At 44.3% G+C, this 14,257-nt stretch overlaps 1 protein-coding gene across 1 annotated transcript; it reads left to right on the forward strand.

Moving 5' to 3' along the window:
- Window positions 1-8,491: 8,491 nt before the first annotated feature.
- LOC140207692 (muscarinic acetylcholine receptor M2-like) lies at window positions 8,492-9,904 on the forward strand. Its single transcript, XM_072276246.1, has one exon. The coding sequence runs from the start codon at window positions 8,492-8,494 to the stop codon at window positions 9,902-9,904; it is 1,413 nt and encodes a 470-aa protein (XP_072132347.1).
- Window positions 9,905-14,257: the final 4,353 nt, after the last annotated feature.

Here is a 14,257-nt window from a genome sequence, read left to right on the forward strand (position 1 = left end):
AATTCAACTGGGCCACAGGACAAAAGCGGAAAGCCCTCGAACTTTCCTTTCGTAATCGCACTCACAGGCCTGTGAATTGTCTCCTCTCCCGCTCCCGATTGGAGTGGGCTGTCGGAAAAGTGAAAACACACATATAACTCCACAGAAACCATGTATGCCTCATGGAAGTATCGTTGTCATAATACCTCTCAGCTCAGTGCAGTTTGTTCAGGAAGGGTGGGAAAATTTGAAGACACAGCCTTGACCAGGCTGCCTGACAAAGAAAGTCGCCGGAGAGGTATGACCGCCAGGGCGGCCTCTGTGACGTCACCAGGCAACCTGCTTTAGTGGCTGCAACTGGAAATGAATTTCCTGTCCTCACCATCAGAGCAAGAGTATTTATGAAAAGGTAACAATGAAGAATCCCCGGCATTTTTTTAATGCTCACCAGTACACGTGAAGACTTTGGGGAGGATAAAAAAAAGCAGACGGCGAGAGGCTGGAGAGAGAGAGAGACTGGAGAGAAAGGCGAGGAGAGTAGGAGGGAGAGAGACTAGAAGAGCATGAATGGCAGACGGTTAGAGATCGAGGGGGAGAGAATGGAAGAAGAGTGGGATAATGGGCTGAGAGAAGACGGGGAGAGAGCGATGCTGGAGAGAGCGACTAGGAGAATGGGAATCGGGGAGAGAGACTTGAGGAAGACGGGGAATGAAACTGGAAGATAAGAGACAGGGGAGAGAGACACGGGGAGAGCGAGATTGTGGTGATTGGGAATGGGGGAAGAGACACTGGGGAGAATGAGAGACACGGGAAGAGCGAGAGAGACCGGGAGAGAGACGCTGAGTAGACAGTGAGACCAGGGGGAGAGAAACTGGAGTAAAACTAAGAGAAAGAGAGAGTAGGAGGGAGGAGAGTCTGCGTGGAGAGCGATCCAGCGGGGAGGGTGTTAGGGGGAGAGACCTGTGGGATGGTGCGAAAGACCGGGGTTGGGGTCCCGGAAGATTGACTGTGGGAAGAGGGGAAGAGAGAGATTGTTGTTTCCCCTCAGCTCACTATGTGTTTGCCTGCATCTGTGTTGGTTGCCTCATTGACTAAATCCCCCGGAGGATTTAACCATCTTACTGCTCTTTGACCTAAAGTCTCCTCCTCTTTGTTATCCACACGTCTGAGAATACATCCATACCCGCCTCCTGATATAATTCGCTCTATCTGTCTCTCTCCTGCTCTCACTCGCCTGCTGTCTCTCACTTCGGCTCTCTGTTGCGCTCCCTCCTGGCGCTCAATCACCGCTCAATTACTGACAGCAGTTAAAAGGTATGTACCTTTACGGTATCTTGCTAGATGTTGTGAGGCTATGCACCCTCCCGCTCTGGCAGCGGCTGTAGTAAATATCTGCATTGTTACGGCACGGCGCTAGGTGTTCTAAAGCTCAGTTAAACCTCTCTAGCTGTAAGACAGCTGAAGGTGTCAGAGGGAATGAGGACCTACCGTTAGGGAAGGAGGAAAAAAAGAGCGTGTCGGTAAAGACGGGTCCGACGGGAGCGGGAGTGTTTGATACAGACGAAGTTACACTCGGGGATCAGGCTATGTTGTCAAAACCGAGAAGCAGGGGTAACAGGCTCACCTGAACTTTCAATTTATTAAGAGAGGGAGGATTTGTGCAAAGCTAAATTCTGTGGAAAAGAGTAAACAGGGGCCGACACCATTCATCAGGACTCTGAGTTTATGTGTGTTGTTTTTGTAATTCGAGGATCTGAAGATTTTCTCATGTTTGCGTTATATCTCTGTTCATCACGTGGTTTGTTTTCTAACTCTGTTCAGAAAAATCAGATCCAATGGGTATTTCACGGCATTCTTTAGTTCCTCTCGGAATTTGCTCTGAGTCAGTCCGTAAATACAGGTGTTGGTGCAGGAACTGAGAACCTGCAGCATCGCTGAAACCTCATCTGCGATGTAACGGGGATCGGTGACAGAATAAACAAAACTCAGTGAAATCCGCTGACAGATATAAAATACCACCTGTGTTAAACACAACAATATGAAACTACCGGATACACTGAAGAGCAAAATTATGGATTTGCGACGGTTCTCCATCTCCCGATCCTTATCGTTCTCTCCACTCTTTTGTCTCCGGAGCTCCTTACGGGCTCGACTGGCCGCTAGAATTCGCCTGACAGTCAGTATATTGAACAGTAAAATCAGAAAGAATGGGGCACAAGGGGTTAAAATGCGGTGAAACAATTCAAATGCGGCCCATGTGGGAGAGTTTTCGAAACTCGATGTAAGACCGCAATACCAGGGAACATTATCAATCGGTACCATAGGCTCGTATGTAAACCCCCACGGGACACTCTCCAAACAGGTCAATACACTCACTGTCCCGATAACCACAGTCGCCGTTCCCTTGGTGCAATATTTTGTTTTCAGCTTGTCGTAGCAAATAGAAACGAATCGATCGACGGTGAAAGCAACAGTCAGCCAGGCAGAGGACGCAGTGCTCGCGAAAACCAGCCATCCACTGAGACTGCACACAGGAGTGATGAAAAGGAATGATCGGGGAAAATAAAACGATGCGGTCCACCTCAGCAGCGGATCCGAGATAACGACCAGGAGATCGGCCGCTGCCATTCCCACCAGGTAACGAGTGACACATTTGGAGAGACCACACTTTCCCCGGGACAGAATCACAATCGCCATCAAGTTCGCTGGAAGAGAGAGAGGGAACAGCAAGTTGAGAAAAATAACTCCTCAGATTTGCCAAATTGTTACTACCAAAAGATAGTTTTATTGTTACACCTAACTCAACATCCGTTCAAATACAACTGCAGACAATCAATTCGTTTAATCTCAGCGGGATGTGTAAACCCAATATTCCCAAATGCTATATAGGCAGCAGCTATAAGACCAAAAGCACAGAAACCTGAACATCACATTGTTGAACACAAACAGCTGGAAGAACGCTGCCTAACCCGTTCAAATCCACAAATGTTGGCCGATTCGCTAAATTACTGCCGTAGTTTGTTTTCGATCCGGATCCCAGAATACACAATCTCGGTGTTTCTATTCTATCCCTGAAATGCAGGACACCGGGACTGGACATGTGACAGTGGAAACCAGCGACAGGAGCGATCACAATATCACAATTAACCTTCAATTTCCACCAACGGCAGCTGACACTGCGGCCTACCGGGAATTCCAAAGGCTGAAATAAAAGGATAGTAGACGAACTCTATCTGACAGATGAGAGGATAATCCATTTCAGTGAGAATGTGTGAATTCTGTTACTCCCGAATCCACAGCTCGGGCAGACACTTTGAGCTGATTTCGTCAAAACGGCGCTGATTTATACGAAGTAGCGGTCTCCTGAGATATTCTTGCATCCCTGACTAACCTTCTTAGTTACAGCTACTTGAACAAACACTTTAATCAAAACCGTTGTTTCTGATGAAAGTATCCGGCCGATTGAAGACAATACGCCAAAATTCTTGGGTATTGTCTCAGCAGTGATTCATCTATTTAAAACAATGCGGGAGCTCTAATGACAAAGACTGACTTCATCACGGAACAGCCACATTTACAGATTTCAGGGTTTTGTTGACTAATTGTACATCTGTAAACGATGTGCACCCACGCCACCCGACCGAACCTCTGCCCCTGCGGTTTCCCATTTTGAACTGCCCTTCAGTGCTTCAACACGTTCCTGGCCAAACACAAGCTTGCGCACACACACATAGACCCACACATAGACCCACACGTACACACACAAACACACACACACACACACACACACACACATAGACCCACACACACGCACACACACGCACACACACGCACACACACACAAACACACACACACACACACACACACACACACACACACACACGCACACACGCACACACGTACACACACACGCACACACACACACACACACGCACACACGCACACACGCACACACGCACACACGTACACACACACACACGCACACACACGCACACACACACACACACACACACACACACACACACACGTACACACACGCACACACGCACACACACGCACACACACACACACACACGCACACACGCACACACGTACACACACGCACACACGCACACACGCACACACACGCACACACGCACACACGCACACACAGAAACACAGATACGAACGGAGATACAATAGACAGATCAACATCGGACAAATGGTCACGTTGCTGATGTACAAAAACACGAAATCATCTGCAGATGCTGGAAGTGCAAAACAACACACACAATGTTCTGGCAAATCTCTTCTGAGTTCATCCAGCATTTTGTAATTTTGCTGCTGTAATATAATTGTATACACATCTGAAACCTGTCAGAGGTCAAACGAAACTGAGAAGAGTTATTTCAAGCTGCAAATAACTGGGCAGACGGGAAACTAATTAAAATAGTCTCTCCCACTATAAGAAGCATCCGCTCCAAATCCTCTTTCTCTAGGCTGTTCAATATTCGATAGGTTTCAATGAGATTCACCTTCATTCTTCTAAACTGAAGTGAGTACAGGCTCAGAGCCATCAAATTCTCCTCATAGATTAACACTTTTATTCCCATGAACCTCTCTAGACCATTTCCAATGCCAGCACATCTTTGCTTAGATAAGGGGCACAAATTTACTCACAGTGCTTAAAGTGTGGTCTGACCAATGTTTATAATGCCCCTGGATTACATACTTGCTCTTATATTCTAGTTCTCTTGAAATAAAAGTGACCACAGACTCAGCCTTCAAGTTAACCTTTAGATAATCCTGAGCAAGGAATCCCAAGTCGCTTTGCACATCTGATTGTTAAATTTTCTCTCCATTTAGAAAATAGTCTGTGCCTTTAATCCTTCTACCAAAGTGCATGACTATATATACACTTCCCTGCACTATGTTCCATCTGCCCATTCTCCCAGTCTGTCTAAGCCTTCTGCAGATACTTTGTTTCCTCAACTCTACCTGCCCCTCCAACTCTTGCTGTGTAATCCTGAAACTTGGCATAAAGCCATCAATTCAGTCATCCAAATCATTGACATATAACGTGAAAAGAATCGGCTCCGACAAAGACCACTGTGGAACACTACTAATAGACTGTGGCAAACCAGAAAAGGCCCCTTATTCTCATTCCTTCTCTTCTGCCAGTTTGCCAACGTTCAATCTATGCTATTATCTTTCCTGTAATGCCATGGGCTCTTAGTTTGTTAAGCATACTCACGTGCGGCACCTTGTCAAAGCCCTTCTGAAAATCCAACTAATCAACATCCACTGATTTTCTGTTGTCTATCGTCATTGTTATTTCCTCAAAGAATTCAAACAGATTTGTTCGGCATGATTTCACCTGAATGAAACCACTCTGACTTTGCCTGCTTCATCATGTGCCTACAACTACATCAAAACCTTATCCTTAATAATAACTCCAACAACTTCCCAACTACTGAAGTCAGGATAATTAGCTTATTTTGCCTCCCTCCCTGAAAGTGTGGAATGATATTTGCATTTTTCCAATCTTCTAGAGCCATTCTCGAACCTAATGATTCTTGAAGGATCATGACTAATGCCTGCATAGTCATAGTCATAGTCATACTTTATTGATCCCGGAGGAAATTGGTTTTCGTTACGGTTGCACCATAAATAATAAATAGTGAAAAAAACATAAATAGTTAAATAGTAATATGTAAATTATGCCAGTAAATTATGAAGTAAGTCCAGGACCAGCCTATTGGCTCAGGGTGTCTGACCCTCCAAGGGAGGAGTTGTAAAGTTTGATGGCCACAGGCAGGAATGACTTCCTATGACGCTCAGTGCTGCATCGCGGTGGAATGAGTTTCTGGCTGAATCTACTCCTGTGCCCACCCAGTACATTATGGAGTGGATAGGAGACATTGACCAAGATGGCATGCAACTTAGACAGCATCCTCTTTTCAGACACCACCGTGAGAGTCCAGTTCCATCCCCACAACATCACTGGCCTTACGAATGAGTTTGTTGATTCTGTTGGTGTCTGCTACCCTCAGCCTGCTGCCCCAGCACACAACAGCAACCATGATAGCACTGGCCACCACAGACTCGTAGAACATCCTCAGCATCGTCCGGCGGATGTTAAAGGACCTCAGTCTCCTCAGGAAATAGAGACGGCTCTGGCCCTTCTTGTAGACAGCCTCAGTGTTGGTTGACCAGTCCAGTTTATTGTCAATGCCTTCACAACCTCCGCTCCTACCTCTTTCAGAGCCCCAGAGTGTAGTCCATCTGGTCCAGCTGACATCTAACATTCAACCTTTCAGCCTCCAAAGCACCTTCTCCTTGGTAATAGCAACAACACTCAATTCTGCCCCCAATACCTCTGGATTTTTGGCATATTCCTGGTGTGTTCCACAGTGAAGACAGACACAAAATAGGTATTAAGTTTGTATGCCAATTCTTTTCCCCCATTACTACCTCTCCCGCATCATTTTTCAGTGGTCCAATATCCACTCTCGTCTCTCCATTACATTTTATATTTCTGAATAAAAAATAGTTTTGGTATCATCTTATTATTGGCTAACTTATGTTTATATTTCATCTTTTCTCTCTTTATCAATTTTCAGTTGCCTTTTGTTAGTTTTTAAAAGTTTCCCAATTTTTGCCGTATTATTTGTTCTCTCTTTTCCCTCTATGCTGTCTCTGACTTCCCTTGTCAGCCACTGTTACCTTATCCTCCCTTTAGAATACTTGGGGATGTATCTATCCTGCGCCTTCTGAATTCCTCCAAGAAACACCAACCATTGCTGATCTGCTATCATCCCTGGCACTGTCCCCTTCCAGTTAAATTTGGCCAGCTCCTCTCTCATGGTTTAGTTACAGTAACCCCCTTTTATCCACTGAAATCCTAACATATCTGACTTCATCTTCTCCCTCCCAAAGTGCAGGGTGGATTTAACATATTATGACAACTGCCTCCTAAGGGTTTCTTTACCTTAAAGTCGCTAATGAAATCTGGTTCATAACACAACACTCAATCCAGAATTGCCTTTCGCCTGGTGTCCTCAACCACAAGCGGTTGTAGAAACCCAACTTGTACGCTTTCTACAAATTCCAACTGTTGGGGTTCGGCACCAACCTAAATTTCTCAATCTACCTGCAAATTGAAATTCTCCATGACTATTGTAACATTTCAATTTTTATATGCCCCTTCTGTCTCCTGTTGTAATTTGTACCCCATCTCTAGGCCACCGTTCGAATGTCTGGATATTATTCCCATCAGGGGCTTTTTACCCTTGCAGTTTCTTAACTCTAATCACAAGGATACTCTATCTTCCAATCCAATGTTTCCGATTTCTAAGGATTTGATTTCACTTTTTACGAACAAATCCTTTCCACCCCGCCCCCCCCCCGCCTACCTCTCTGTCCTTTCCATACAATGTGTCTTTTGACGTTAACCTCCCAACTATGATTTTCTTTCAGCCACGATTCACTGATGCCCACAATGTCATAACTGAAATCTCTAACCTCTACCTTATTGCATATACTGTACAGTGTGCATTAAAATATGACACCTTCAAACTTGTATTCCTTACCCTTTTCGATTCTACCACTATGTTAGATTTCAACTCATCCCAGTCACTGCAACTTTGCTCTATCATCTGCCTGTCATTCCTCACAGTGTCACTACACATTGAATCTACTTGTATACCAACTGCCCCGTCTTCAGACCTATCATTCCAGTTCCCATCCTCCCTGCCTAATCAGTTTAAACCCTCCTCCACAGCTCCAGCAAACCTGCCCACAAGGATATTGCTGTCACTTGGCTTCCGGTGTCACTAATCTTTTTTCTGCAGGTCATAACTTCCCCTTTTAGGCTATTAGTTTCAAGAATATTAGACCATCATTGTTTAGAGTTCTCATGGGTTTCATAACTAGGGTAAATCAATAGTGTTAGGCCACCATTAACATGGTTCTTTAGCATTCTGTTTTGAAACACTTGTTGTTGATCTGACGTAACTCAGTCCCAGATTCTTCTCTCCCTCCTGGACTTTGCTTCATTTCTACTTCTGACTGCAAGTTTATTGGATTGCATGGTTGTTCCTCCTTTAGGTGAGGGATAATTATGTGTATCTGTTTTTCTTGCGTCATTTCTGTAGGCAATTGGGATTTCTCGTGTTCATATAGTTTTTGCTTTTAAAGCACGTGCACTGAAGGGAACCAAGGGATCAGAGGTTTCCCATCATTTTATGTGCATAAAGGTGGACCAATGCAATGAAAACATGTTTGCAATGTCGGGCATCAACACCGTCATTCAGTTAGGCACTACGTACAAAAAGTGATCTCTGTGTTTCCTGTTTAAAAATTAATCTCTCAACAACAATCTTGATTTTTTTTTTTACAGCAGATGGTCTTGCGTGTTCTTGATGGTGAGACTTCAATTAGAAATCCTTTAATGCTTGTTTGCTAATATTTTCTCCTTTTTCTCTTATTTTCTACGTTTAGACCGTTTCAGTGCTAACTCAAAGGGAAAGGATGGCTAATTCAACACAGGCAAATGCATCTCTCAGCAACCTAACAGACATTGAAAGAGGAAGCGCTTACAAAACAGTTGGAGTAATCTTCATTGTGACTTCAGCATTATCTTTGAGTCTGGTGACCATTATCGGAAACATTCTGGTTATGCTTTCTATTAAAGTAAACAGACAGTTACAAACAATTAACAACTATTTCATTTCCAGCTTAGCCTGTGCTGATTTGATTATTGGTGTGTTCTCTATGAACCTTTACACCACTTACATCGTCATTGGCTACTGGCCCATGGGCCCAGTGATGTGTGATTTATGGCTGGCTCTAGATTATGTTGCTAGTAATGCATCTGTCATGAACCTTCTTATCATCAGCTTTGACCGATACTTCTGTGTGACAAAGCCTCTCAGCTACCCTGCGAAGAGAACCAGCAAGATGGCAGGGATGATGATTGCAGCTGCTTGGCTGCTGTCATTTATCCTGTGGGCTCCTGCCATTCTCTTCTGGCAGTTCATTGTAGGAGGGCGGACAGCTAAAGAGGGTGAGTGCCATGTACAGTTCTTCTCAAATCCAGTTGTCACTTTTGGCACTGCAATAGCAGCTTTCTATCTACCGGTTATTACCATGACTATTTTGTATGTGCAAATATCCCGTGCTAGCAAGAGTCAGATCAAGAAGGATAAGAAAGAGCCCGAGTCAAACAAAGACACCATTTCTCCCAGTCTAGTGCGGGGCAAAATAATGAAACCGAGTAACAACAACGTTTCCAGTGCACCTGATGGGTTGCAGAATGTCAAAGTACAAAATGGCGAGGCAGCTGGGGAAGTAATGACGGATCATTGTGGCCAAGGAGAGGAAAAGGAGATCTCCAATGACTCGACTTCGCTCAGTGTGGTCCCTTCCATCCAGGAGGAGGAAGGAACGATTGATGAGAGCACACAGGTCTCCACTGCACAAAGGCATTTTAGCATCGGCAGCTCCAAGCTCTCCAGCATAAAGGTTGTCACTAAATCCCAAAAGAGTGAGTACTGCGCTACCACAGTTGAAATAATGTCAGACAACAGCACCAAGAATAGTAAAGACAGAAAGCTCACCGCAGCCCACAAGATTATTAAAATGACAAAGACCCCTGCTAAGAAAAAGAAGGGATCTGTTACCCGGGAGAAGAAGGTGACCAGGACCATCCTGGCTATTCTGCTGGCATTTATCATCACCTGGACCCCATACAATGTCATGGTACTCATTAACACTTTCTGTTCAGTCTGCGTCCCTAACAAAGTATGGACTATTGGATACTGGCTCTGTTACATCAACAGTACTATCAATCCAGCCTGCTATGCACTATGCAACACTACCTTCAAGAAAACCTTCAAACATCTTCTCTTGTATCAATATAAAGACATTGGTGCATCAAGATAAAATCAGCAACAAGCTCATCTCCATGAACATTATATACATGTTAAAGATGACTTTCATAATGTTTATCTATAAATGTATGTAAGTAAATGTTCAAAATGCAAATTTATGGTTCAAGTAGACATTATATGTAATATGGTGAAAGCACACGAGTTATGTCTAATGTTTCTAACATCTGCTTAAATGAAGAGTGTTCTGATTATTATGATGTTTCGGAGTGAAATCGTAAATGAATCTGCCTAAATTGCAAATACAATGCCTTCCAGTTAATTGGGGCACACTGGGATTTGTACATTTTGGCCCGATTACATGGTTGCCCCAATTAGCCGAACTTTCATGGAAATAGTTAACAAAGTATAAAAAAGACAAATTACCATTTAAATAAGTAACAAATTATGTATTGAAATGAAATACAGAATAAATTAGAACACAACCAAAATCACCACAGTATATAAAACTGTATTAGTTCCTAATTATTACGCTGGAATTCATTAAGTGTACCCTGACGTGTTCTTTTGATTGACTGTAAGTAAACAACTTCATCACAGACACCAAGTGCAGATAGTGGACAGCTTTCAAACAGTACTTTCGCTGATTGGGACCTCCAAATCCTTATTTTAATTCTAACATTCAACATGATTGCTGATACCTTCAAACTGATCATAGTGCCTAACTTGTTGAAGTATTGAAATTGTTTCATTTCACCCCAGCCGTTCTGGCATCCGCAAGTCTGAATGTTTGAAACCGCAGTGAGTAAAACGGTTCCAAACTGTCTTACCGTTTATCATTTGCCTACGATCAATGACAAAAAATCACTGCTTTTTGAACACAAACACACAAGTAATGCTATTTAAAACGGTTGTTTTAATTACGGCATAGTGTATAACGGCCATATAACTTTCATGTCACTGACGCTAGTTAGAAACTGTTTGGCAACAGATTCCTGCCCCAATTAAGAGGCATAGCTTCCCAAATGAACAAAGGAATCCCATTTTTTCCGTTTTTATTTTCATTAAGTATTGTCCTAAAACAGTGGCTGCCCCAATTAACCAATGGACCAATTAATCCCATTTCACTGAATTATAAAAGTCAACATTGACACATTCAAGCGGTAACGTTCATTTTTATCATATTACTCAGTATCAAAAATTGTATCTTGTCCTTTTATTAACTTTGTGTTTCTAATGGATACACACTTCATTACAGTTTAGTTGGTAGTTGTAATTGGTTGCTTCGAAACTTAATCACTTGTCATAAGGGAGCCGTTGTTGGCGGACCCAAATGCAAGACACAGACACTGAACTACTAGGAACAGGGCTAGTTGTGTCAAGAAAGCAAGGGAAGACAGGAATAAATGACCCTTGACATTGACACAGGCCCTGAACGAGAATAGGATTCTGGGCCTGGGCTAGGACTTGGAGGAGAGACAAGGGACCCGGACGTGGATCTAGGAACTTGGAGCCTCAGCTAGGGCTCCGAGCCAGAGACTGGACAAGGACCCGAAACCTGGGTCTTGACTTGGGCTCGGACCACAGTCTAGGCGAGGACAAGACGTGGCTACAGGACTGGACGTGAGACTCCAGGACAGGACGAGGGAACTCCAGAACTATGGTTTCAGTCGAAGCAAGCAGCTGAAGAAGGGAGTGGAAGAAATCGAGTAGAAAAAGCAGTTTTTTTTTTAAACACTGCTCAGGGAGAAGGGTCTGCATTGCGCAGGCGCGTGACGTAGCGCGCCAAGGTTTAAAAGCAGACCACCTATACAGCGGCCATCGTCGGAGTGGACTGAGTCAGAGTGGGATGGCTTTGGCTCAACAGGCTTCGGCGAGAACGGACAGAGGCCAGGGTAGGCTCCGATTAGTTTTTTTGTTCAGATTGTCTAGCGTAGAGAGAATGCCAGGCAGGATGTTGGAATGCTCCTCTTGCAGGATGTGGGAAGTCAGGGAGCCCTCCGGTGTCCCTGACAACCACACCTGCCAGAAGTTCATCCAGCTGCAGATCCTAACAAACCGCGTTAGGGAACTGGAGCAGGAGCTGGAGGACCTGCGGATCATTCGGAAGAATGAGGAGATTATAGATAGCAGCTACAGGGAGGTAGTTACGTCAAAGGAGCAGAGGACAGGAAATTTGGTCACTGTCAGGCAAGGGAAGAGGAAAGGGCAGGCAGAGCAGGGTTCCCCTGTGGCCATTTTCCTCAACAACAAGTATAATGCACTGGATACTGTTGGGGGGGATGACTTACCTAGGACTAGCTGCAGTAGCCGGATCTCTGGCACTGAGTCTGGCTCTGCAGTGCAGAAGGGAGGGTGGAAAAAGAGCAGAGCGGTAGTGATAGGGGATTCGATAGTTAGAGGTACAGATAGGAGGTTCTGTGGTCGTGACATCGAATCCAGGATGGTTTGTTGCCTCCCAGGTGCCAGGGTCAAGGATGTCTCTGATCGACTGCATGACATTCTGAAGTGGGGGTGGGGTGTTGATCTGCCAGATGTCGTGGTGCACATCGGCACCAATGACATAGCAAGGAAGAGTGGGGAGGTCCTGGAGTGTGAGTATAGAGAGTTTGGTAGGAAGCTGAAAAACAGGAACTCGAGGGTGGTAATCTCAGGATTGCTACCTGTGCCAGGTGCCAGTGAGGGTAGGAATAGGATGGTGTGGAGAATGAACAACTGGCTGAGGAACTGGCGTAGGGGGCAGGGTTTCAGATTTCAAAATCATTGGGACCTCTTCTGGGGCAGGTGGGACCTGTGCAAGAGAGACGGGTTACACTTGAACTACAGGGGGACCAATATCATTTCAGGGAGGTTTGTTAGTGCTATTGGGGAGGCTTTAAACTAGATTTTCAGGGGGTTGGGAACCAGAGTGCCAGAGCTGACAGTGTGGCTGGGGTGAAAGCAAATGATGTTAACAGTTCAAGCAAATCCGCTAATAGAAAGGTTGTGAGTGGTGGTAAAAATCTTCTGAGGTGTATATATTTCAATGCTAGGAGTATTGCGGGGAAGGCGGACGAGTTGAGGATGTGGATTGACACGTGGAATTATGACGTTATAGAAATTAGTGAAACTTGGCTACAGGAGGGGCAGAACTGGCAGCTTAATATTCCAGGGTTCCGATGTTTCAGATGTGATCGAGGCAGATGAATGAAATGTGGGGCAGTAGCATTGCTTGTTAGGGAAAATATTACAGCAGTGCTCAGGCAGGACAGATTAGAGGGCTTGTCTACTGAGTACTTATGGTTGGAGCTGAGAAACAGGAAAGGTATCGCCACATTAGTGGGATTGTATTACAGACCACCCAATAGTCAACGAGAATTGGAAGAGCAATTCTGCAGAGAGATAGCAGGCAACTGCAGGAAACATAAATTTGTGGTGGTAGGGGATTTTAGTTTTCGATAGATTGATTGGGACTCCCATACTGTTAGGGGTCTAGATGGTTTAGAGTTTGTAAAATGTGTTCAGGAAAGTTTTCTAAATCAATATATAGAGGGACCAAATAGAGGGAATGCAATATTGGATCTCCTGTTAGGAAACGAGTTAGGACAAGTGACGGAAGTGCGTGTAGGGGAGCACTTTGGTTCCAGTGATCGTAGCACCATTAGTTTCAATTTGATCATGGACAAGGATAGATCTGGTCCTAGGGTTGATGTTCTTAACTGGAAGAAGGCCAAATTTGAAGAAATCAGAAAGGATTTAAAAAAGCGTGGATTGGGACAGGTCGTTCTCTGGCAAGGATGTGATCGGTAAGTGGGAAGCCTTCAAAGGAGAAATTTTGAGAGTTCAGAATTTGTATGTTCCTGTCAGGATTAAAGGCAAAGTGAATAGGAATAAGGAACCTTGGTTCTCAAGGAATATTGCAACTCTGATAAAGAAGAAGAAGGAGTTGTATGACATGTATAGGAAGCAGGGAATAAATAAGGTGCTTGAGGAGTATAAGAAATGCAAGAAAAGTCTTAAGAAAGAAATCAGGAGGGCTAAAGGAGGACATGAGGTTAACTTGGCAGTCAAAGTGAAGGATAATCCAAAGAGCTTGTACAGGTATATTAAGAGCAAAAGGATTGTAAGGTATAAAATTGGTCCTCTTGAAGATCAGAGTGGTCGGCTATGTGCGGAACCAAAGGAAATGGGGGAGAACTTAAATAGGTTTTTTGCGTCTGCATTTACTAAGGAAAGTGGTATGAAGTCTATAGAATTAAGGGAAACAAGTAGTGAGATCATGGAAACTGTACAGATCGAAAAGGAGGAGGTCCTTGCTGTCTTGAGGAAAATTAAAGTGGATAAATCCCCGGGACCTGACAGGGTGTTCCTCGGACCTTGAAGGAGACTAGTGTTGAAATTTCAGGGGCTCTGGCAGAAATATTTAAGA

Source organism: Mobula birostris, chromosome 13 (assembly GCF_030028105.1).
Source record: "Mobula birostris isolate sMobBir1 chromosome 13, sMobBir1.hap1, whole genome shotgun sequence".
Taxonomy (NCBI): domain Eukaryota; kingdom Metazoa; phylum Chordata; class Chondrichthyes; order Myliobatiformes; family Myliobatidae; genus Mobula; species Mobula birostris.